Raw genomic sequence first — 25,935 nt, 5'->3', positions numbered from 1 at the left:
GATATTTGGTGCCAATATTGATCTAAAAACTGTGCCACGACTGTTGTTGTCTTGATCCAGATTGTTACGGTTTTAAATAGCCCTTGAAGACTCCACATATCTGCAGGTGAACCTTATTTGCACTTTGTGTGGAAGATTGTTGCCAGTTTTAGTTAAATCTGATTGTTTCTGATCTTGAACCCAATCAGCCACAAGACGCTGTCAATGCTTTTTTAGTTCCTGAGCTGATTCATATGAGACTTTCGTGTCTCACTTGAGGTTAAGCTTCGGTTAAATTTAAGGTAGTGACATTTTGACTCAGCCTCTTCCTTTTTTCAAACAATTGGTGTTAGTTTATTTTTTCCTTTCTAAACTTAACCATCCGTAGTGATCAAAGGAAACTGAGGTATCTCCATGGCAACTAAACAAACAAGGCAGAACCCCAGGTGCAATTGATAGCAGCTCTAACACCTGTAAGGTTGAGAAATGACCTTTCAGGTTCTGATTAAGTAAAGAGGTGAAGAAGACATGATGTAAAGCACTTCATGCTCAGGGTTTGAAGAACTGAGCAGGGGGTGAGGACACTCACTCAAACACAGCTGCTATAAGTGAAGTGACATCACTGTTTCTATTGCTACACACTTTTATACTGTGTTTTGTTTGGGTTTGATGCAGTAGTAACAGGAAATCAACCAACCCTCCCAAGTGGAACAACTAGGTTGTTTATTTCACTGGACCCCTATGGTGGCAGGTGTCCCAGACCTTGGTTGTCATGGTTACAAATACTGTATTGTAATGGTCATGGCAAATGAGACGATCTAGCCTATAGAAGAACGCTCCAGGGCCTCCCAGCGTGCCGCTGCCTACCAAACAGCTGTAGCTCATTCAGCTGTGAATTCTCAGAGTCGACCATCACATTTAAAAATTATTTAAATTAAAACATAAAAAAATAACAAACACAAAGGACATGGAGCCGAAAATTTAATTTGATCTATTTTAAATGACTTTTTCTCCACTGCTTTGCTGACATCTCGCGGCAAGTGGACCAAATCCAAGTGGTCCAAAAGGAATTGTGGGATAGTTCTGGCCACAATGGGTTAAACCTACAGTTCGGGATATGAAGGCTGCATTTGGCCGGCACATTTGAAGGAGCTTTTGAATTTGCATTGCATTTGATGTCTCATGAAGTAAATTGTGGTAAAATATTGCTATCTCAGATTATATATTCGTAATCAGACATGACATTTTCAGAACCGTGGTTTATCTGCTGCTTGTTGTGCTCTTGACTTTCTCAGCAGTGCATCAGATTGCAATAATTACTTCAGCGTGTGACTTCTGAACTTGGGTCATCATGTTTTCTCCAGCTTAGAAAAAATTCCACCACAGAGAACCTGCATATACAACCTATGAGCTGTTGTTTTGTTTTGTTTTTTACATGAGGAAAGACTCCAGGAAATCACATTTGAGTTTGTCTGAGCTGTGGGCTTCAGAGTAAATGCATCAAAAGCAGAGTGAGCTGTACTGTATGAGAGACCCTGCAGTTGGCCACTTGATGGTCAATTAGCTGAATAAAGATGGCCAAATAAGCAGGAAACAGACAGGTGATACTCAGAGTGTTAGATTATAGGAGAAATGACAGGAGCACCTAAAGAATGAGGTGTGCCGTGTGAAAACAATGAGCGCAGCATCTGTCCCGCTGCAATTACTGTACACTTCATCTGACGCCCTGTGAAATGTTGTTAACAAAAGAAGCAACTCACTGAATACCTAAACACACTTTTCTTCCCTCAAAAAGGAAAAGAAAATCCTATTAACACTCTTAAGTTTAATCCTTATTGCCCATCACAATATTTACACCACTTTAATACAAAAATGTTAATTTCATACATACTGTAAACTGAGTGAGGCTGAAGCACACAAAATACAAATCTGAATTTGTGGTGTTCTCGTTTACATTTAATTACCTCTGACCAGCAGTTGTGTAGAGAAGCACAACATGTGGTCTGTGTGAAGGCGTCACACACCAGCGCTCTGCTCTTTTGCATTTGCATTTTTATTTTCACATGTTCATAAAAATCACTTAAGTAGAGAGAGCCTCGCCTGCCAAGGCAGTTTGACGACAACAACTACTTAAATAAAAATTGTGTGAAAGATACGATTAAAACATGTAGTTCTTCTGTTTGACCTTATCTGGGGGTGAATTATGTTTTCATGCATGGCTGAAAAGTGATTAATATTCCATATCAAACAGCCCGTTAGCAGCCGAAAATAAGCACTGGTGTCAGAATGAATTAGATGTTTGTTTGCCTCTGGTTTGCCATGAGCGCTGTTAAGCATTTATGATGAAAGAGTATAAATACAGTAGAGTCATGACGGCTGTGCTGAGCTCTGCTGCATGTACTGTACAGAAACTGGGTCTTGGACATGTCTTGGATGGTCAGGGATATTTCAGTTTGAAATCCTGGAGTGTTCAAGGGTCGTTTCAAGAATAAAATAAGCAGGGGCTCATTTATCTGCACTGCAGTTAGATTGCTTCATTTGCACATGAAATGAGGTGGCATTTAATGCATAGACGAGAGCTTTGTATTCTGCAGTGATAAGTGGATTTTTACTGCAGAACATGGCGCTAGCGACTCGCTCACCAGTTTTATCAACAGATGGTAAATGTTGGGATTTATTGTGTGGATTTATTAGGATTTTATGTCACATTTTTAGTTTTTTTTATAGTGTTTTGCTATTGTAAAGACTTTGATGGTAATGTCTGAATTAATTTGAGTGGTTTATGGACATGAACAATGATTCTCAGTGTTGGCGCGGTGGTAGCCATGGCACTGGTTTTTGCAGGGATGAGTTGGTTTTTGTCTTGTTTGACCTTCTTTATAAAAATGAAAGAACAATGAGAACACTGATGCACACACTAGTTATCTCACAGTAAAGAGCCCAAATAGTGACGCCTGTCTCTCAAGAGCAATGTGAGGAGGTTGATACTGACACAGTCCACAAAATGCAGAGCTGACAGCCTCATGTTTATAGTTGCTCATAAGTCGTTGGTCACTGCAGGTACAAACTAAAAATACAGGGATTTTTGGATTATTCTTCAACCTGGGTTTTAAGCTTTGTCTCCATTACGGTACACACTTTGATATTTCTTTGTTTAGCAGCTTCATGATCAGCTTAAAAACACAGTCTATAACTTCTGTTAGTGGTCACTCAATCAAAACAATAACAAAAGACACACACACTGTATGCTGAACTTGAGATGGAAGGGATGGAAGCTAAGATTGCTGCTAATTTTTGTTTTGTTGTTTTTCTGATAACTTATGAACCAGATGTTCAGGAGGTTTTTGCCAGAAGTTGAATCTTCAACAGAAGTGTCCGACTCACATAAAAAACACACCAGAAAATTAAAAATAGCAAAAACAAAGAATAAAACTGTTTCATTTTATATCTAGTGATTCACTTGTGCTTTTCAGTGGACACAGGATGCCTTGGAGCAGCTGGGAGTTGAGCAGTCTACCACTAAGATCCTTTAGTCAGTTAAAATACATTAAAAATGTAACCTCAAACTAAAGACAGTCAGTTTTGAGCTTCTTTTAAACAACACTAACATGTAGAGGATGTAGAAACTTCAGTGCCAGTGTATAATTTGGAAGAAAAATGTTGACTTCAGGAAATATGCTTATACACTTTTTTGTTATACGGATTAGATCAGGTCAGTGTGTTAACTAAAGAACTAGAGCTGGGAGGTAACAATCTACACAGGCATAAAACAGTCATTTGTTTTGAGCCTGGCGGCCATAGAGGTAGCAGCTAAACTATGTTTTAGAGTTAAACAGTCAGAGCAACAGAGAAACAGCAAAATATACAAATAGTAGTAACAGAACACAACTGGTAGATATTAACAGATTTTACAAGGATCACAGTCCTATGTGGAGAAGTGTGGAGTCCAGTACAGTAGAGAGCCTGAGTCTGAGAGCAGCTGTATATTTAGCTTACACACCCCTCTGTGTCAGCACTGTGTCATTTCCTCTGTTTATCTAGTTGAGTGTCAGCGCTCCTGCTGCTCTCATGTCACTGTGCTGAAATGAAGCCCTTACTCTTCGGCTTCCTCCAGCACAAATTACAAGTCCATTAATTCACTATCTCACTCACTGCACAGAGTCTCCGCTGACTTGGTACTCTGCGACCCTGATTGTCAATTAATTTTTAAAGGGTGTACATGGCTTATGGCGCTTTCTCCTGATTTGAGGTACCATGTCAAGCCAGTGGCACTTGTATGGGAACACGTAAAAGAGAATTTCTTTGTTAATATCCGACTCCTTTCTCCTTTCTACTGTACAAGTATGTCTACCACTCCTTTACTGATGGGGGCTTAATCGCCCCCGTCTTTCACATCCAATCTTTTGTGGCTCCCCTCTACAGAGCTCACATATTAAGCTCCTTCTTCATCCTCTGCTCAACAAGATTTCCAGAAATTTGGGGCAGACACATTATTTATCTATTTATCTGTCCTCCTTTTGGAAGACCGTCTTTAAAGTCTCTCTCTTGAATTTAGTGGATAATTGAACAGTTCTGGCCCGATGGTTGTGAGTGACGCCAAGATTCTTTTAAGACCATCATTTTGGATTTGGCAAAGGGAGGGGTTTTTGTTTGCAAGCTTCGTTATGGTCAACTCAGACTTTCTAGTGTAGTGCGCTGGATGTTTGCAACACCTCACCTCTAGCTGTGCTGTGCATTATGTCAATGCGAGGGTAACTGTTGAAGGGCCTGCTGTCTTGGAAGAGATGAAATGAGATGGTAAAACTCTCCTAAGGACGTATCTCAAGTGCCTTGAGTGCCTTTGTCTCAGAACAGACTCCTAATCCTCTTCTTTGAGAACTCTTTCTGTATCGGAACAACTACAGACCAGATGGTGTCAATATTAATGTTCATTGAGGAGGAACTGTGATATTTCCTTTAGGTAACACATCAGAATGCCATTAATTCTGCTGAAGATTTAACATGGATGATAAAAATATTGTTGATAAAATAAGATACAAAATAAAAGCATAATTTGTCAGTCACATCATGAATTTTACATTACAGTATTTCACACAGAATATGCTACTGATACTGTATGTGTTAATTATATCCACAATAACGCATCATGTATTTTGGAAATGTGAGGATTTTATGTTTATTTACTTATTCTATTTATTTATGTTTTTTTTTTCTTATTTCTCTTTTCTCTCTTCACTGCCCAACAGCTATCAAGGACTGGGTGTCATTTATTTTCATGAAGCTTAATCATGACAGAAGTCCTCAGCAGAAGTCCCTGAGGGGACTTTGGAGAGATAAAATCAGTTTATTGGTCCTTTAGTGGTAAATGTTGAGCAAATCTTAAAAAAAAGGGAAAAAAAAAGAAAAAGAAATGTGAGTACCGGTAGTACATAAATAATGTAATGTGTAATCCTGCAATCTCCATCTGAAAAACACTAATTAAGTTAAAACTATATCATCGTTTCATTACATCGAATGAAACATTCATGTATTTATCTCCTCCTGCCTTGATTAGTGCAACACACTGTTCACAATCCTGAACCATTGTTCTCTGTCTTGGCTCCTGTTGGTCTACAACGCGACTGCCAGACTGGTAACAAACACACAGCGTAACACATCACAACTCGCACCAGTGTTGGCAAACTGACATTGGTTACCCATAGAGTGCCAAATTGATTTTAAATTCTTTTAATTACATATAAAGCAACACATCGGCTGGCATCCACCGGTCATGGGGATTTAACTGAAGTCTGCTGACCTCCACCCTCTAGCTGTGCTGGGATTGAGGTTTAAAGCCAAAGGCGATGGAGCCTTTGTATGGCCGTGGAGTCATGCCCTTTGTTAGCTCCTGTTTTTAAATGTTTCAAATGTTCCAGATGGATTTTACTTACTATCTATTGTTTCCTTTGCTTATTTTGTACTATTCTGTTGGGCAGGAATTGGCATCATGCGATGTGCTCTATACGCCGGCATCTGTAACATCACATCCGCATGTGTTAACAATGAGTTATCCACTTTGGCAGCAGCGTACAACGGGAGGTGTTTCATCCTCTGACACCTGTGAGTATTCCAGATGTGTTTGAAACTTTTTCACCGTAGCGATGATGATGATCTTTGTACTAGTGATGATAACATCTCTACAAAGTACCACTACAAGCAACATTAAAATAAAAGCATGAGAGCATGAGAGCTATCACTGTGCTCGTACTCCACCTCTCGTCTCCCACATCATCCCACCACATCATTATCAGTCTTTGCATCTGCCTCCAAAGCCCCTGCAAGCTCTGTGTAGACAATGGGCTCCTCTCTTTGCCGCCGGAGCCTTTCATGAGTCCGCTATGTAAATCAGACTCGGGTTTTATTTATTTATTTTTTAACCGGGCTGATTTCACAGGGATGGCATGGCGCCACTCGCTGGCTAGCTGGTCAGAGGGCATTTGTTCCAGCGAGGTTTCATGTAAAATGCAACAAGGCATGAGGTACAAAGACAGCAGAATCAGACCTGTGGTGCATGTCCGCCAGACAAGCCCGGCAACAAGAGGAGAAAGCGCTGTGAAAATTTTAACCACCCGCTGCTCCGTAGAGTAGCACTGGTGGAGACAGAGAAAATTAGCCAACCACTTTCCCCCATGGGAGAGACGGGAGTGCGGCCTTGATTGAACTTGAGTGGTCTTTGTGTTAGATGAATTATGGAGGCAGACGAGTTTTTCCAAGACAGCTGAGCAGGAGATAAAGTGCAAGTATCATACGGTGGGGTTTTATCAAAGTTTTATTTGTGTATAGCGAAGCTCTAAAAATTCCCTCTGAAGCTGCTCTGTTGTTGCAAGGAGAGTGGGGCCCTTTGGGGGGGCAGGACAGAACATTGCTTTAGGATAAATGTTTTGATCATGACAGGGATGAACTTCAGGGCTGTGTGCGTGAGGCAACCGTTTTTGACTTAGGGCATACAGTTCCAACGAAAAAACAATGTAAAATCCTCTAATTTGTAATGTGAAGGAAAAAAAACAACAACTGAATCATCCCAGAAGTCCTAATTTATGGTGTGAACATACTGTATGTGAGGCGCTAAATGATGCAAAAGGATGAGACTTTTTGATGAGGAGTGCAATCAAAGCTGGTGTACCCTACAATTAAAGTTTGATAAAATAATACACAACAGATGATTATCCCACCACGGTCCCACTTACACCCCAGTTGTCTTTGCATCTTCTCCCTGTGGAGCAGAGAACAGCATCGGATCCACGTTCCTGCTTCCACCAAGTGACCTTGTTAATTACAATCACACCCAGCAGCAGCACTCTCAGTCCTCCTGCTGCAGTGACAGTCACCAGTCAACATCAACCGCTCACCGTCATTAATGGCTGCTGTCACTGAAAGGGATGAGTGAGAGACTATATGCCCTTTATTGACCGTTGTTTCTGATAACCACTGTATATAACTTTCTGTATTTGATCAGTATAGACCTAATTCTTACTTGACTAGATGTGTGATTGCCTGTAAAGATATTTTTACTTGTATATTACAGTCAAAAAGTAAATATTCTAGGAAGATGATTGTTCTGCTACAGCTAAATCTGGCAAGGCAAACAGGTCAATCCAGGTTTAGAGAAGCAGAAGCACAGAAGCTGAGCAAGTAGCTCAAACGCAGAAAATAGGTTTAGCCACATAAAAGAAGAAGCTAAAATCAGTTTAGATTGTTTGCCTTATTGTGAACACTGCATCTCGGTGCCTCAGCCACATCATCAGCACCACCAGGTAGCACAGGCTCAGAAGCTTCCCCTCTTTCTGTTTCAGCCTGGTCAACTTTCATTTGCAGACATTCTTCTAGTCCGCCTCACACATCGTGCAAGCAGTGCATCACTGTTGTTCATGCCAGAAGCACATTTCTCTGCCCTGGTCAACAAGCAATTCAGCACTTCTGGTTTCTCTCAATCACCACAGAGCTGATCATACAAAAACAGGAGTTTGTGAGCACAGGCCTCTCTCCAGTCTCTGTGTGTCTGCTCTTCTCTCTCACTCTTTCCCTCTGTTTAGACTCTCAAATTCATTTACTTATTCATCAAAGCTGTCAGATGCTGCCCCACATCCTTGCAGTAAACCCTTGTGTGCTTGAATAAAATGTGTAAAGAAGAAATTACTTCACAAAAACAGTGACAAACAAAAGCTCAACAAACTTTACCTGAGACTCCAGACTGTGTGACTGTCCCTGCTCTCTGCTCACCTCTGTTCTCTATGTCTATTTTTTTTCTCTAATGCCACCATTACATTAACATTTCCAGAAGCACTTCTTTCCTTTCCTGTGAAGACTTCATCACATGGCGGTTAATGTCACTGGGGGCTTAGTTGGCGTTTCGCTGCTCTGAAACACAAAAGTACGTCCTTTTATTCTCGTCTCTGAGCCACAACTGCTTGTATCAGGCGGGTGTGTGGGAGTGAGGTAGCAGGCAGTGGACTAAACCATGGTAAGGCAGGGTGGGTGGGGGTGGAGGATGGGGGAGGGGGGCATACCAATTGCAACTTAAAAATGCATTGCTTTGCATTGTGTCTGTATAGAGACACTGTGTTCCCAAATGCACTACTCCCCATACATTACTGTATAGCAGGTCTGCTGTTTTGTGGAGCTGCTGAAGATCATAAGTGAGAAAAGGAGATACTTAGCGCGTCTTTGATGTTAAAGCAGAAGTAAGCGGAATTTTTGTGTTAATATAAGTCTTAAATAGTTATATCTTCCGACAGCAATCACTTACATAGAGTGTTTGGTCCGAAACACGGGTCTGTCAGTCACTCTGCTCTGCTATAAGCCGAGGAGAAAACGTCTTGTATACTTCCTTGTATCCAATGAGGAGAGAGAACGGCATGAAGGGCTGTGTGTGCAGCCAAGAGATGCGCGTGAATGTGGTGACGTAGGGACAAGGACCATAGATCCATGACGAGGGCGGGGGCTGCTAACTCCGTCGGCTGACAAGAAGTTACCCAAAACGACCGGATCGCTTACTTCTGCTTTAAAGCCCCACTATGTATTTTTTTGACATTAAACTAATTGTTCTAAACTCATTGAAGTGGTAGAAAAATGGTTCATAGGATGGATGGTGCTGCTGCTGCAGCCTGAGAGAGGTCGCGTCGGCTGAAACTGCACTCTGTAACTTTCCTGTGCGGGTAGGAACACCATGGTCCTGGTACCTGAACTCCAGAGCCCGAGCTCAAGCCCGGTCTCTCTGCTCCTCTCACCCACACACCAGCGCACTGTGCTGAGCCACACGGGCGACCAGCCTCCCTGGCACCGGTATCGGCAACGGGGATGGCGGTACTGGCAACGGCACCGGAAATGACGGCAGCAACTGCACTACGGTACTGGTAATGACAATGCCGATGGCACCGGTACCGGTAATGATGCCGGCGACAGCAAGGGCACTGGCAAGTTGGGTACTGGTCCGTTACATCGGCTACTGTGCTTCTCTGGGAAAGACACAGTAGCAGACAGTTGCTCTTCTCAACCAGAGTTCCAGTACCACAAATCCTACATAGTGGGGCTTTAAAAAAATAAGTGAAAGCTGTGAAAATAAGATGAATAAATCCTTGTACTTTAAAGTTATTCGAGTCATGTAGCTCTGAGCTTGGTCAGAATAGTATACAGTACTGTACATGGTATGCTGTGAGGAAAGACAAATGGCATTAGGACAGCAGAGGAGCAGGTAAGAAAGAGAGGACATAGCATGTAAAGGTGTGTGAATGCAAATAGTATTATATATTATATAACTGCAACTAATTATGGAGATGAATAACTATTTAATGCACTGGTCAAATAGAAGTGCAGCATTTCTGATGAGATTTATGTTGCTGATGTCCATCCATAGTCTAATACTTAAAAAATGTGCACATATTCTAATGCTCCACCTCTCCCACCATCATCCTCCTCTCACTTATCTTTGTCACCCCCCAATGTTAGTGAGCCTGAAAATGCACCTTAGCATCACAAGGAACCTTTTCATTTGAAATGTGTTTGTTGTTTTTAATTTACTCCCCGTGTTCTCTAAAACAAACTCCCCCATCTCGTCGGCATGAATTCAATTAAAATTGTTGCTTGGAAGATCCAAGGACTTGTTTCGCAGGCAATAAGACCCCAAGTAATCTACCACATATACTGTATATCATTCTGCATAGCCTGTAATTTGTTTATGTATCACAAGTTAATACCACAATTTAATGAAATCTTCTCCACCTATTTGAGCTTCAAGCAAAGAAAAGAAAAAAGTTTTAACATCAACTTTATCTCTCATACGATGACTCATCCCTTTCTTCCATTTCCTTTGTCTCCTCTCTCTTAAATCTGTCTGACTCATCAATAGCATTGGATAAGATTTCGAATAGTCAAAAGCCCAATATTAGACAAAGCTAGTACTCGATAAACATGATAAACTTGGCCTTGATGGCTGCCATGAACAATAGTCCACCCATCATTTCACAATTTCTAACTTCTACTTCTACTACTTAATTTGCTCTTAACCACTCAGTTATATCCAAAATCGGAGAAATACTAGCAGCCCCTCTCCAGTCACGCCTCCATTTCTCACACCTGGAATATTAACCGTTCATAGACTGTACCTATACATCCCTGCTTACTGACCCCTCAATGTGGCGAACAAAACCAAAACTAAACCTTTCACTTATGGCTTAAAATGGAAATACTTAATTATTGTGTATGCTTTTAGCTAAAATATAATGAAACAGAACAGAGTACTGCTTGAAAGTATGCAAATCCTGCCGTAGTGCTGTTTCAACAGCAAAATGATTATTCAGAGAGAAAGTTAGAGGACAAACAGCACATTTGTTACTTCTTCAACAGAGGTCAGCCTCTGTAACAAAGTGCCGCTCTGCCTCACTGACACTCTGAACGGAGTAGACACACAGACATGGGGAAGAAGTGGAGACGCTGCTAAGTAGCAAATGTTTGACCAAGAAGTCACTAGATTTGCTGCAAGGTGTCTGTAACAGCGACTGTTTGTGCCAATTTACTTTGAAAGCACAACAACCAGTGAGCAAACGCCAACTCAGTTAGGTGTAATCTCACTGACATACATAGTCCGACAGTCAGTCAGTCAGTCAGTCAGTCAGTCAGTCAGTCAGTCAGTCAGTCAGTCAGTCAGTCAGACCCTGTTGTTGTGGGGCAAACATTTTTTTTCCAGCCACTGAAGAATACTTCAGCCCTTCATCCACTACCCCCCCCCCCCCCCCCCACACACACACACACACACACACACACACGCATACTGCACACAATTATCATTTGCACTTCAGTGTTTATCTTGTATCAGTTTAATTTGATGTTAATGTTTAACTCGTATCAGGGCCGACTTTACCACGTCTGCCCATTTCCTTAATTCTTGGGAGCTCTGGGTTTTAGCGGTCAATTAGAAAATTAGAAACTGGACATAATATCATCATAGCTCAGAGTGATAAGGCCTCAGTTAACAGTGCTAATTTAGCATACTAACTCAAACCCCTCCTGAGTACAGTGGGGAAATTACCTGAGCAAATTTGCAGTTCAAATATTATGCCTCATCAGTTTATAAAGCTCATCTGGACCTGAATGTGGGTTTATTTTTAATAGATCATGTCATGGACCAGGATGGCAAAATTGTTTTGCTGTAATAGTTTGCAAATAAATGCGGCGACAAATTAAACTGAATGAATCTAGAGCCATCATGTAACTGGAAGCTGACTGGCAGGAAGTCTAAGCATCTCCCATCCTCTGTTGCAAACACACACACACACAGGTGCGAAATTCAAGGGAAAGATGAAATATAACATCATTGCAATATGTATTATGAATATGTATTTTCACACATTCTGTTCTGAAATGTAGATGCTGGAGTGAAATAAGCAGCACATACAGCCTACACATTCACCCTGCAGCAAGTGTGTGGGCTGGAGAACAAATAACAATGAGCTAAAAAAGGTTAAAACCTTGGGTGCTAATGCATGGTTAATGTATGTGTGCATACAGAAAATCACTATTCCCCCTGTGACTGGGCACTGGGGCTGCCACTCACCGTGATGCACCACTCCCTTCAGGCCGTGGATTATGGGTTCGACAGCAGGGTTGTCCTTCCCTCCCACCTGAGGGACACCAAAAGAAAAATCTGCTGTTAGATACAGTCACATAACAATATTATTTATAGGAGACAGTGTTTCTTTAAACACCTCATTTATATCCCAGACCAGTCCAAACCAAAAACGACATCCACCCTCCATCAGGCTTGTTTGTGAGCAGCCAACACAGACTGTTTACTTTTATTCTGCCACGACCTGACTCATGGCTGAAAAAAGGAGAGAAATAAGTTGATTGCACGTAAGTGAAAAGAAAAAGGCAAACAGTGTGGAAGCCAGGGCCTGACTGCCACTATAGGTTATGCAGTTTGGCCAGACCAGGTGACCTGAATCTCTCTCAAGACTTGACTCCACCCATTAAGCTCATCGAGGGTCATCACAAGTAATTTTGTGTCTGTCAGTTTGAACTACCTGCTGTATTTCACATCCTCTGCTGCTGCTGCTGCTGTACTGACTCAGACCCATAAATGTCCACTTGTCAAAACTATATGAACCACAGATCTACTTAGAAGAATAACAGAACCACACACCGCAGTATGTGTTTCGGTTCACCTCAGAAAAACAGAGAGGAAAATCACACTGGGGTTAAATTGGGAGAAAGAGAAGGTGATAAAAGTGACAAAGGGGGAGGAAAAAAAGTGGAAAAGCACAAAGGAGACACTGAGAAAACAAGTGCAGTGTAATTAGAAGAAACAAACAGCGGCAATCAACAAGCTCTCAAAGGCCCTCTTCATATGAACTCAGTGTGTGTGATGTCATAGTAACACATGCATTTTCATTGTCTTCAATTAAAGCGTCATTGTTGTCATGGTGGCTGAAAATCAATAAAACCAAAGCACAAAAAAACCTTAAACCCCAACAACATTGCGTCTGGTCTGCCAACTCTGTAGTGACATGTTTGTTAAGAAAGCACAGAAAAACAACCTGTTTTGTTGCTTTGTGTTTTTCTAAACCACATCACAGTGGAGTGGTTTGTCGAAAGGAAATCAATCAGACTGCAAAAGGTGGACCGCTTTAATGGACACATGCCTGTTTTTATCTTTGTATTCAAATGGCTGTGAGAAGTGTCTCCTCGGAGGAGACAGCTGGATGAGATACGTTTGAATGACGTGCTGTTAAAATGGCAGAAAATCACTGTTATTAAGCTCATTGTGGGGTGACAAGTGAGATGGACAGTTACCAGAGGCTGCAGTCGGCCACTTGGCTTTTTACATGTAAAACATGTACGAAAAAATGGGCATTAAAAGTCAGTTTCCCCATTTCTTGTGCTTTGGTTTCATTTCAGCGCCCATGTTAACGTGTTAGAGCCAACAGCACTGGCTGTGTCAGATGTTTATCTCTCACCTCGTGGGTGTGTTGTATGATCTATAGATTTGGTGTTTATTCATGTGACACAGAACAGACACCTTCCACTGTAGGTGTATGAATTTGAATATGGCACAGACATAAAAAAAAAAACCCAAACAAACATATATATCCATTTTAGAAACTGATTGTGCAGACAGTAGCATTTTAGTGACATTTTCTGTCAAGAACAAATCAAGAATTAATTTAGAAAGACAAGAAATCCAGAAGCCTGCAAACCATGTACAGATATAGGATTCACAGCATCACTGCTCTGATGTCAACAAGTTTCATTGGGAACTTGTTTCCAACTATCTGCAGCAAGGTCTGTATTGCTCAGAGGAAATGAGAGTTTGTCTCTGCTGCTGACTTTGTCAGACCTGACTGATATTTTCATTTTTCAGAGAAACAGGTTGAAACATCTGATTTCCCAAAAACAGCACACATTTCAGTATTTCACATTATCCAGGGGTAGACAATAAGGGAAATTTGCCACTGGCCCGCTTTTGAAGATCACTGGCCCCACCATTCTAACCACTGGCCCAGGACAATAGGTATCGATCCCCATATTAACGAAAAACAACATATCCCAGCCAATTCCTGCAGTCTCGCCATCGAGGCTGGAACTTTCTTATATACCGATACCAATACTAGTAAATTTCCACGATTCTTGACAATTATTCGATACCACGGTTTAAGAAGGACAAAAAAATTGCTTCTAAATTCATCAGGCTACTTTATTTAATAAATAAATAACTGTTTCACATTAGACTTGTACAGTATTTAGCCTCCACTGTGGTTTAACAATGAAGTAAAAACAGAGTTAAAATGGTAAATATGCCTCAACACAAACATGAAGTTATGTAGTCATTACTTTTATCCTCCAAGTAGTTCAGTGATATAACTGTTGTTCTCATTCATTCACGTTTAGGCTGTTTCCACAGATTGGTGCAAAACTGACTCATTGTTTCGTTTTTTTGTTGTTGTTGTTATTATGGTCTTAATGTCATGTGCACCACCGCTGTGGCGCACACCGAACAGCTGGCGCCCCAGCGCGAGCTCTGGCCCATGTGTAACGTTCGCGTCGGTCCCGTCAGGACTCGCCCCGACGCGCTGAGGAGGAGGGAAGTTTCATGGTTAAGAAAAAGGTTTTTATCGGTTCTTGTGACGACCTTCTATCAGCAGCAGTGAGTGAGCTGGAGCTGCAGCTGCAGCTGCTTGCAGGTGGTGCTGACGTGCCAGGGCACAGCGCTGGCTGCGCACAGAAAGTAGATGTCTCTGTCGTTGATCGGGTCGGGATCTCTTAGCACTCATTACCGAGACGATTTGACAGTTATCATTTCAAACCACAGGGATTTAATGTGAAATTAGATTTATTTATTTACTTGTTATATTTTTTTCAAGGCATTATTTTCACTGGCCCAGAGTGTTCTGGTGGCCCTGATGGTTTGAAAAGTACGTCCGGGCCACCAGGCCATTTATATTGTCGACCCCTGTATTATCTCTTATGTTAAGAGCAAATCAAATCAAATCAAATAAACTTTATTTGTCCCACAAGGGGAAATTTGTCTTGGGCAAGGGAGTTGCAACAGCTGCCATGTACATGTAAAAACCTACAGTTATGTCTAGTCACACACTGTGTTGTGTTACAATGTTAGCATTGCAGCCCTTTTATAATAGATCATGTGTGACTTCTGTGCTTGGTGTAACATCTCCACTACACCACAGAGGAAAGACTCACCTGACATGGAAAGTGTCAGTCATGGTTGGCTGGCTACTGCAACAACTACCACTTCAACTGCTATAACAGTTCCTGCAACTGCTACTACCACTGTGATCCACTGGTGTGCAGTGACTTTTAAAGATAAACAGACAAACAGAACCAACCACAACTACATCCTGAATAATTAGTCTGACAGCTTGTATTGATTTTAGATGATAAATCACAGTGTAACTTGCTTGTTTACTTGCGGCTGCTACCGCTCTAAACACATTTTCTAATGAAAGAGTGCAGTTTCCACACACATCTGCATGTGTTTAATAATGTGTGCAAACTGGAAGTTTAGTCAAGGACAGCTCGACACAGTCACTTTGGCTGTAGTTAGCTATAGCTGTCAAAGCTCCCAGGATTATCCTCAATGCACACATGTCCAAAACTGTTGCTCCCCACTCTGTTTGTTAAGCTCCAGCATTTGTGAACAGGACACAGGCACACCCATGAAAAACGACAGATACAATAAGTACTAAGCGCTCGAGTTAAGTTAAGCTAGTTTTAAGAGACTACAGCCTATTGCACATGAGCACGGCAAATTACAAGATGAAAGCAAATGGGCCTCAGAGAGAAGATCCTGCTTCTGTATCATCCTACAGTAATTAATGTGTATTTTTCAATTCAACTAAACACACTCTTTGCCATGATCACCCTGCTGTAGCCGATTCAATTAATAACACAACCACTATTATAGCCACTGCTACAACTAGGCAACTGCTACTAGCTTCTTCTACCACTAAGTAGCCAGGGCACATGATCAGTTGGAGGCATAGTGAAAGGACCGTCAACTGTCACATCTCTCCCCCTCTTTTCACAAGCACGTCCTCGTGCTCCACGCAGGCTGCCACACATTAGGAATCCATGGACCCTACATGGATCCTGCCAACAACGCCAGAATGTGGCAGGACCAAGGAGGGCCCGAGCGGGGTTTGAACCCTAGTCTCCCGGGTAATAGTCATGTGCGCTTGCCATTCGACCAAAGGGACATCCCTGTGGCCAAGTAGCCAGGGCACATGATCAGTTGGAGGCATAGTGACAGGACCGCCAACTGTCACACCTGCAAATGCTCAGATATTGCATTAGATACAGTACAAGTGTGATCCCTTAGCTCCATCTGGCCGGCTTACATTGTGCGCTTGCAGCCCCTTTTCTCTCCCTAGAGACAACCAAGAAATATGTGCAGTAGGTGGTGTTGGGACCTCTATCCATGTGCTCTGAAAAGAACAATAGAGGGGCCTATATGTCCCTCCAAAAGCCTGAGCCAGAGTTGGCTGACCGTTTGAAAACAGCGCCACAAACCCTGTGATTCACACCTATGTGTGAATCTGAGTCAGGGCGGTGTAATTTCCTTGCCCCTAGATTTATGCAGACTGAAATTGCTACTGGTGTGGGTATTACAAATACTGTGACAGCATCTACTGCTGGTAACGACAAAGAGCAGCAACAACAAGAATAACCATACCCGTGTCAAACTCAACATTGTACACACTTTAAGTGATAAATACAGAGTGATTAATCAAACTCTATAGTACATCTTAAAAAGTAATCTCTTAAAGGGACAACGAGGAGTTTCTATTCGGTTATAAAAAAGTCTCACGTTAATGTGGATGAATCTCCGCTACCCACACTTGTTAATGGGCCCATTTTCGATAAATATATCGTTCTGTCTCTATCGTTATTTTGTTATTATTAGTGGTGGCGGAAATGCTGGTCGAGCCGACCAGCGTTTTTTACTTTCGGTTTCGCAACGAGTCATGAGAATAACGCAGCTGAATCGCCGTTTATGGTCGGAACTACGACGGTATGTGAACCTCTTTGAACCTCTGACTTTAATTCTTGATGAATGAAAACATGAGTCCGTCTTGCGCCGGTCAAAAGAATTTTACGGTGCGCGCGGAGGCTCATAAATGTAGTGTGAAAACGCTTTGCTTTTCCAAAACTCCTCGTTGTCCCTTTAAGGTAAAAGGCCAAATGATCAGATGCTTCAGTTTTTTACTTCCAGTCATTGGTGCAGATACATTTTAGGGAGCAATGCTGTGTATGAGACAAAACTAAAACCCAAACTAACACAAATCCACTGCCAGCATCCATATCCAACAGCTTAGAGATTGCCAAGGCTGCTGTCATGCCTCTCCTCCGTCCCACCACTCTCCACTACCTCATCTCTCCTGGATTTGGTGACACATACTTAACCTAGGCATTTTACAAACACACAAAATGTCCGGTTGGATTTTGAAACACACACTTGTTGGCTAGTTGGATTTAATTATCAGGTTGGGTGTGAAGGATTACTGGGATTTGTACTTTCACTGTCTGCCTGCTTGGATCACAGCAAAAGCACATAGAACAAAACACAGGCTGTTCAATTTCTGTGCTTTCATGGAGCACATGAACCAATCCTGTTCCAAAGCAAACCATTTCTATGGATGATATGTTGAACAATTTTATATAATTCCCTTAAGTGGGTGGGAATACAAATATATTTTTCATTCTGTTTACTCACATGCCTGTGGTGATTGATCATACAACACACAATGTTACCATGATGCATGAAGAGCTGATTATGGAGGTGCTGGGGACCGGCTGTTAGACGCATACCCCTCGTCCAATTCTTGTCAGTCCCTGCTGCTTCTTTCAAAGTGTAAGCAACAGTCCTGTCTCCTTCAGAGCAGCTTTAATACATTCTCAAATGGGCCGGTTTATTATAGTTTCATATCATAACAGCATGTCCTGTTCTATATTGATCCCACCTTCACCATAATGAGTGTTGTGGTTGTTTCAAAGGTCGCCCAGCAGCTCATTTTCCATCCTTATGTATGTTCCTAAACCATGCCATTGACGCGTCTGCTGTGGCACAAGCAAACAAGTGGTGTAATGGTTTATGCTTTGTGCAATGAACCTGCATTGTAGGCACCCATTTGTAACTACATATTTGTTTGGACCCATACAAGATGGCGGCTTTAAAGGGAACACAAATCAGTTTAAGAAGAAGCTGACTGATGTGACAAGCTGACCTTTTGAACTTACTACCAACATTTTAACTGTGAACTTTAAAAGTGCTCCATGTTATTGAAGCAAGGGATTGTTAGACCTGTGAATCAGTCTATTGGGACAGCAGCGACATGAGTGGAGGAACAGCAACAAGCATCTGTAGAATACTTTTCAGTACGAGCTCAGCTAAGCCAAATGGTTAAGGATTAATCCTGCACATCAGTGAACTCTCAGGATTTTCCTGGGATGGGGTTTATGGCCTTTCTATGGGAACCACAGCAGAGACATTCCTGCCAGTCCACTTGTATCCCAAAAAGTGTGTTTCTCATATATGTACAAATGCATTACACATTTTATTACATACAAATTGGTTACCCCTTCACATCTACTCATCTGGAGGTTACTTTTACCCAAAGAGCCTGACAAGTGAGGGTCATCACTAAAGCTTCAGTACAGTAGGAGACTTTGATTAAGTACCATGTACTAAATCTATTCAATAGTGCAAGAAAATCCAATTAAGTAGAGTAAAGGTTCATCGTAAGAGCTTGTCAGACATGTGAGGGTGTCAGGCGAAGATGGGCTCTCCGAAGAGATGAGACTTCAACAGATTTTTGAAGATAGAGAGGGACGTCTCTGCTCTACTAAACTTTGGTCGCATGTTCCATAATCAGGGAACCGCCAACCAGAACGAACCGAGACTGGGCTGTTAGACCGCATTCATTAGAGGAACACAGTGGCTCAGAAGGAGCATAAGGCTAAATGACACGAGTTCACATAGATGGTACAGACTCAGATGTTACTCCATAGCCAAGCAATACTGACTTAAATTTCATTTGGGTGGCCCTGGGTAGTGGAGATCAATGAGCATTGAAGAGATACAACCCCTTTAAGGCAGATCAACAACCATCTGTAACATTAGAAGAGCATCGGATTAGTTGAGCTGAGAGACAACCATGTTGGCGTGTCAGGTAAGAGTGTCCACACCTCACTGAGGAGTGGTGTGACACCTCAAGCCATACTATAGGAGATGAAAAGATTTTAAACTCTGATGTCCAACTAAAAAGCTTCCAGAGACTATGACACAAACAAGGAGGGGATGCACGGTGGCATAACATCAGAGCAGAACTGACTAGACATAACCTGTGGGAGCTTTACGTGAGAACACAAACGTTTGAATGAGTTGGACCAGACATTAAACAGAAGCCCTACCATATCCTAAATACAAATGTCCAATGGAGCGTTTGTGTGAATAGAGCCAGTGTCTTCAGAGTTCACATCAAACGATGATTTCTAACCAACTGAGCTTTTCCAAAAAGATAACAATCCACCACCCCGACCCACCTCCGCCCCTTGGATGACTCGGATGTAAAGATGATGAAGAAAACTGTGAATGAGAAAAACTCCAGGGAAGTAGAGAAAAGTTTAATTGTGACAATGTTGGACACAGTTCCTAACTTACTCCCAACCTCTCTCTCTTTCACACACACACACACACACACACACGCACATGCACACGCACACGCACACGCACACAAAATCTGTAATCATTTCAAATAGCAGCAGAAGTTAATAACTGGAACTGCAATAAGAAGCTTGTTTTTGGTATAAGGCAAGAAAGTGGGTGAGAAAAAGTGTGTGTTTGTGTGTGTGTGTGTGTGTGTGTGTGTGTGTGTAAAGGAAAAAAAGATTAAGAGAAATAAAGCAATGAAGGCAGCCATGGAGACACACAGAAAATGACAGACAGAGAGACAGAGAGGAGAGAAAGAAAGGAGGACAGGGGGAATTAGGGTTTCATTATTAATGTTTGTCTCTGAAAGCCCACAGGCTCGTCCCCTGAGATCCTCAGCCACCAGGCCTCACTTCACAATGTCCTACTCTCTCTCTCTCCATCTACCCCGTTCTCCCTCTTCAAACCCTGCATCTTTTGTTCTTTCTCTTCATTTGCTCCCACAGCTATACCCCCCCCCCCCTTTTTTTTCTCTCCAGGGACAAACCACTGCAGTGACAAATCAGAAAAAAAACTGCACAATGTGACATGTCCTCATATTTCTCTCTTCCTCCACTTTTCTCTCTCATTGCCCGTCCCTTCCTCCCACTCTCATCCATCCAGGATCTCTCACTACATATAGCCTCCTTCTCTTGACTTCCTTCACCTCCTTCTGTGTCGTACCAAGGCTCTTTTCCTTCTCTTGGCAATGGCCGCGCTAACTGCTGATGCATCAATGGTGTAATGGATGTGACTGTTGGACTTCTTTCAAACAATTTATCAGTAGGTGGTGGAAGACAAGGAGAAAGGCAGGCAGGAAACTGGCATGATTTTGCTGTTCTCTACCACTTTAGACCTGGCAAAAGAAAACCTGACCTTCATGTCCCTCTCAGATTTGGCGAAACGATACAGTTTCTGATCACTGTTAAAGCAAAACTAAAGAGTGGACATAGACTAAAGGGGACTAGTAGACTAAGTGAAACTCCTAATTAATAGAATCATAGTGACTTAAAATATACTTAGTTGAGGTGAAGATGTTGATGTCGTAGTCCTCTTTGTCTGTTATAATGATGGAAATAACCTATTGAACAATGGGATGTGAATCCTTCTGTTCAAAGTGAAGATGACAGGATGAACTCATGATAACCCTGTAGGAGTTGTAGAGTCCTATAACCATCTGTTCTCCACAGTACAATGAGGACTTTATTACCTGTAGATATCTTGTCCTGTGACCATTGATAAGCCAACATAGGATTGAGTATAAGAATGAGCTCCAGCCACTGGTCAATGGGCACAACTCTGAGCTACTAGTCTGCTGTGTGGTTCTGTGGTTTGTCCCTCTGTATAGAGAATAAATCATTGGTCATGCTACAGTATCTCTTCAGTCTTGTTTTTTTTTACTCCCAGCAGGCAGATGCAAAATTAGCTGCAACACACGGAAACCTAACGAAACATTAAAAAAAACAAAAAAACAACCACACCCCCACAAAGAAAAAAAGACCATCATCATCATCAATATGACAACACATGTGCTACAAATATTCAAAAAACAACTATATATACAAACATGTTGTAAATTCTGACAAGTTCCACTTTTTTCTTTTCATTTTATTTGTCATATTGTATCACAGTGCGGCCTTCAGCACCACCGTCTCCAGTCGCACCCCTCACATCCTCATACAACCAGGCAATGGAAATAATGGTGAAAAAGCCTGTCTGATGGAATCACATCACTGTCACACACCGAAAAGATACAATCCACTCAGTTTGGAGAGCTTTATTCATCTTTGCTTTGTCAAATTATTTCATAAATGTATCAATAGTTTAGCCCCAGCAGGTATATTCAAAGGCAGGACAGTAACACAATAACAGCGTGTCCACAATAGGCTTTCTCCGTAGAGTGCTGTCAACTCTGGATCACATGATCAACTCAATCTAATTAACCTCAGATGTAGATCCTTCGCTAAGAGCAAACCGGAGCTGTGCTATTCTAGGTAATTGCATCTGTTGTTATTTGTTTGTTTGACTATTTGCCAGCTTGTTTTTCTGATGTTGTTTTAAACTGTATTTTAAATTGTAGGGTATTATCTGTTGTGTTGGCAGTGTTATGTTGTTTTTGCAATTGGCTGTTTTAATGGCATGTAAAGGCTAATACAGGGACAGGTGTCGGTAATTAGCAATTACCTTCTTTTATGCGTCGCTTTGAAAAAATGTGATACTGGATTGTTCCAATCAAATGAATAAATTGAACGTGTGTCCCTGTTGGATTCATCATACTTCTTCTTTGGACAGTGTCTTGGCCTTTATCCTGAGGAGATGTAGAGCCATTGGTTGGACCTGTTTGTGTATATATGCAGCATGTGTTGATGAATGTGTTCTGACTGTTCAGATGTGTTTTCTTAAGTTGCAGTGTGTTGAGCTCTGACAGAACTTGTACCTCGTGATTATATTTGAGATTTTGTGAAACCTGCAGTGTGCAGTTGTCTAGTGTGTGTTTCCTTCCTGTCCTTCATACAGCAGTATCTTCACACAGGAGCTGTTACAAATGATCACCAGTCTCATGTGCATCTGATCTCTTTTTAAATAATCCAGTTGTATAAGGAACAAAATGATCCAAAGCCTCTTTCTACACGGTTTATTTTCTATTGTGTAACTGTCAAGTAAAACAGTAGTTCCCATTTAGGTTAGGTGAGCACAGACCTCAGATCTGTACTGAACTAGACTGGGTCATCTGATGAATCAAATTACACTGACTGACGCCATGTTGAATGATCGTGTGTACCATCACTGTGTCTCATATTAAAAAGCAACTCTTATCTCTGGCTCTGATAAGCTCACTAATGACTCACTCTTTTTCATGGTTTGAAATATGAAAAGTGTAAACAGCTCTGCATCTGAATGAGGCGTGAAACAGACCTGACTGCTGCAGTTAGTGAGCTCACTCCTCAGCGGAAAGAGAGCGCAGCAAAGTAGAGCACAGCGACACCGTTGCTGTTGATTCTTCAGTATGAGTGATAGTGTGTGATAAGTAAGGCAGCAGTCATGGAGGGAGGTGATGCGGTATCTTCTGAAAGGCATGAAAAATCAACTTCTTACAAATCATGGAATGAATTCTGTTTCTGACAGCTGCGTGCTTACACCAACACTAACAAAAGTTGGCAGAGCATTACTGACACGGATGCTGATTTGCCAGCATTGTATTGCAGCTATCATCTGTATTGCAGCGTTTTTCATAGGAGCTGGTGACATGCATCTACTGATGTTCGGTAAATTCCATCAAGAGACGCTCAACACTCAATTCACATCTGTCTCTTGACCAAGCATCAACTTCCCAGGCTGAAAAATAAAGCCAGGACATATACTGTATACTAAAAACTTGTATAAAATCATTCCTGTAATGGCCTAAATCTCTACAACTGACTTATTTCCATTTTATTAAAACTTAAAGTTCTGCATAATTAAGGGTGTGGCTGCTTTGAGTGACAGGTGGTTATGCGTTTCTTTGCTAAAAGCTGATATGCACCAAAGTCTCAGCTCCACACCACTTTTCATATTTCTATATAAGCCAGGAGTTCAGTGGAGTCAAGTATAGGCTAGATGGTGACGTTCATATACTGTAATCTTTTCAATTTAAGTTTACTTCTTTGCAAATATCAGTCAGTGCCACAGCCCACAGACTGGGGACCTCTGTTTGTCAGAGTTATCCTTTGACAAAGGACAACTCTGTTCAATTAATTGTTCTGATCACCAATACACCTGCTATTCTTCTTTCATTTGAATCATACAGGAGACAGAGAGGATGATGATGAGAAGACCTTCCTCCTGAAATGTAAATCACTTACTCAATTCATTAATTCTTTAAAATGACATGTCATTTGAATGAACTAAATGACGTCTCTCCCGTAGAAGGAGACAGAGCATACCTGACCAGCTCCACTCCTTAATGGCTTAATCCATCTCTGCAGCTCTACTGTGTTAAAAGTTCTCCACAATCTTGTGCTGCAGCTCATTTATCCCTCAATGTTTCATCCACTAACACCCTGTTCCCTTTATTATCACATCCCTCCTTCTTTTTCCTCTCTAACCTGATCCTGTGAATCATCATTAACCTTCGACCCTCTTAACCTGTCCCTCCCTCCTGTTTGTTTTCTAGAAGTGCCTCTCTGCCTGGTCCTCAATGGTTGTGGCGGGTCGCTGGTAGGGGCGGAGATGGGTTTGGCGGAGCCTAACTCCCTTTCTTTTTATGAACAACAAACAGAAACAAAGAAAACGATAAAATGTCACTACTCAAAGGACAGACTCCCTCCTACACGGTCTGGGAGTTGTCCAAGGGTGAGCAAAACCTGCAGTGAGCCAGCACCATCTATACAGCACCTGACACTGCCATCCCAGCTGCAAAGCAAGGCAGCCACTCCTCTCTGCATTTGCTGGGGTGCAAGTTTTTTTTTTTTTTTTTGCTGCTGACCCACCTGCTGCCTTTCCCTGAGATGAACCAGTTCAGTCATCCTCTCTTCTAGGTGGAAAATACATCATATCATTGGCAGCAGTTTGGGCATGTCTGAAGTGTCTTTGTGAAAGTCAGTTGTAGGGTGTCACACCAGCATCTTCAGCTGATGCCCCCATGATGCACCAAGACACGCCACAGGTTGAGATAATCCTGCTCCATGTGTAATGGAGAGGGGTGCGGTGTCATGGCAGCAGGATGTTTTGCAGTTGTGCACCAAAGGATCTTTTCAGAGACACACAAACCAGCAGCTGTGAGAAGTAAATACTCCAAATATTTCACTTTAAGAGCAAATATTCCTGCTTAATGTGTTTCTCTGTCATTGACACCACGATAAGGCTCACACCACCGGTCACCTCCTCATCAGTGCCACTGTAGCCTGCACATTCCAGTTAAACACAAACATGAGGTGTTTGTTGGAAATATTGGACTAATCTTTTGACTAGACTTGCCACCCTGTTAGCAATTAGAAAAAGCAATTAGTAAAATGTTGTTGTTTTTTTCTTTCATGCACACCCAAAATTCAACAATTGATATTGATGAAACTAAATTTAATTTTTTTTTTTAGCTTTAGCCTACACATTTTCCATGTTTTAGTTAGAAGATTTGTAATTAATTGTATTTCCTTTTTTTTTTTAAATAGAAAACATGTTGAGTATTAATTTGGATCAAAGCAATTATTATTCTAATTCAAGCTGTTTTTTGAGATACAACCATATCCACAACGCAACCAGATCCACAGGTCCTGTCACCTGCAACACTCCTCCTTTCGCCATCTTAGATTTTGTTTGTCTGCCCTCATTACTATACCCAACACCTTTTAAACAATTCACTAAAATTACTGTCCTAAACATGACTTGTTAATCTTAGCACTACTCTGTGTTTTGCCTTGTGGGTTCAGATCTACACCAAATCCCTACAACGGGTCCTAAAACCTAAATTGTGAAAATAAAAAGAATATACATGTTGTCAAGGTTACAGAAGAAGAGTGTGCACAGCTGGTGACAACAAGGAAAGTCCGTATCATTTCACTTGGGCCAACATTGTCTTTGCTGGAATCCATATCATCCTTAAGATGCGGCAACTGAATTGAGACGCGGCTCAGATTCAGCACCTCCCTCTGGTACCTCACTGCACGCTTCATTTCTCCACTGTGTGTCCAAGGTACATAAACAAAGTCAGATCATAAAGAGCATGGTGAATTCCAGCCACAGCGGCTCCTTCTCTGTCAGCTTTATGTTCACCTGAACAACCCCTCAGTCCAGTCCATTGGAAACAAAGACAATTCACCAACACTTCCATGAGTGAACAGGAACGTCTCAGGCTTCATGATTTCACAAACAGCACATTACATTACAACTGTGCATCCTTAACTGAAGGCCAGTGAGGTTCACTGATGCAGATAAAGTACTAATGACAAAACATGTTGTTCCACTGACACCACTGTGGGAAGGTTTCCAAATGGACAGAATAAGTCTTCACACAACTACTTATGTGTAAAACTGAGTGCAACATAAGTTTGTGTGCACGTTATCTCCACATGAATTGTTATCTATGCCCATGGATGTCTCCTCCTCTGTTACAGCATTATAGAGCAGGTAGAGACACTTTTGCCTTTAGATGTGTTTCTTTTTTTTCCAAAAAGAAAAAAGTAATTTACTTTGATGCAAAGAACAAATTTGCTTATAAGCTTTGGGGATGAACTACTTCACAT

At 41.7% G+C, this 25,935-nt stretch overlaps 1 protein-coding gene across 1 annotated transcript in view; it reads right to left on the bottom strand.

Annotated features, from left to right (window-relative positions):
- Window positions 1-25,935, bottom strand: part of LOC310985656 (receptor-type tyrosine-protein phosphatase gamma-like) — a gene marked incomplete at its 5' end in the record, with an annotated part of 340,997 nt that overhangs the window by 70,774 nt on the left and 244,288 nt on the right. The window contains one exon of the mRNA XM_083971275.1: window positions 12,068-12,134. Within this exon, the coding sequence (XP_083827401.1) occupies window positions 12,068-12,134 (67 nt within the window). The remainder of the gene's footprint in view (window positions 1-12,067; window positions 12,135-25,935) is intronic.

This window comes from Trachurus trachurus (assembly GCF_905171665.1).
Source record: "Trachurus trachurus genome assembly, chromosome: 5".
Taxonomy (NCBI): Eukaryota; Metazoa; Chordata; class Actinopteri; order Carangiformes; family Carangidae; genus Trachurus; species Trachurus trachurus.
This window is presented reverse-complemented; position numbering and strand designations above follow the sequence as displayed.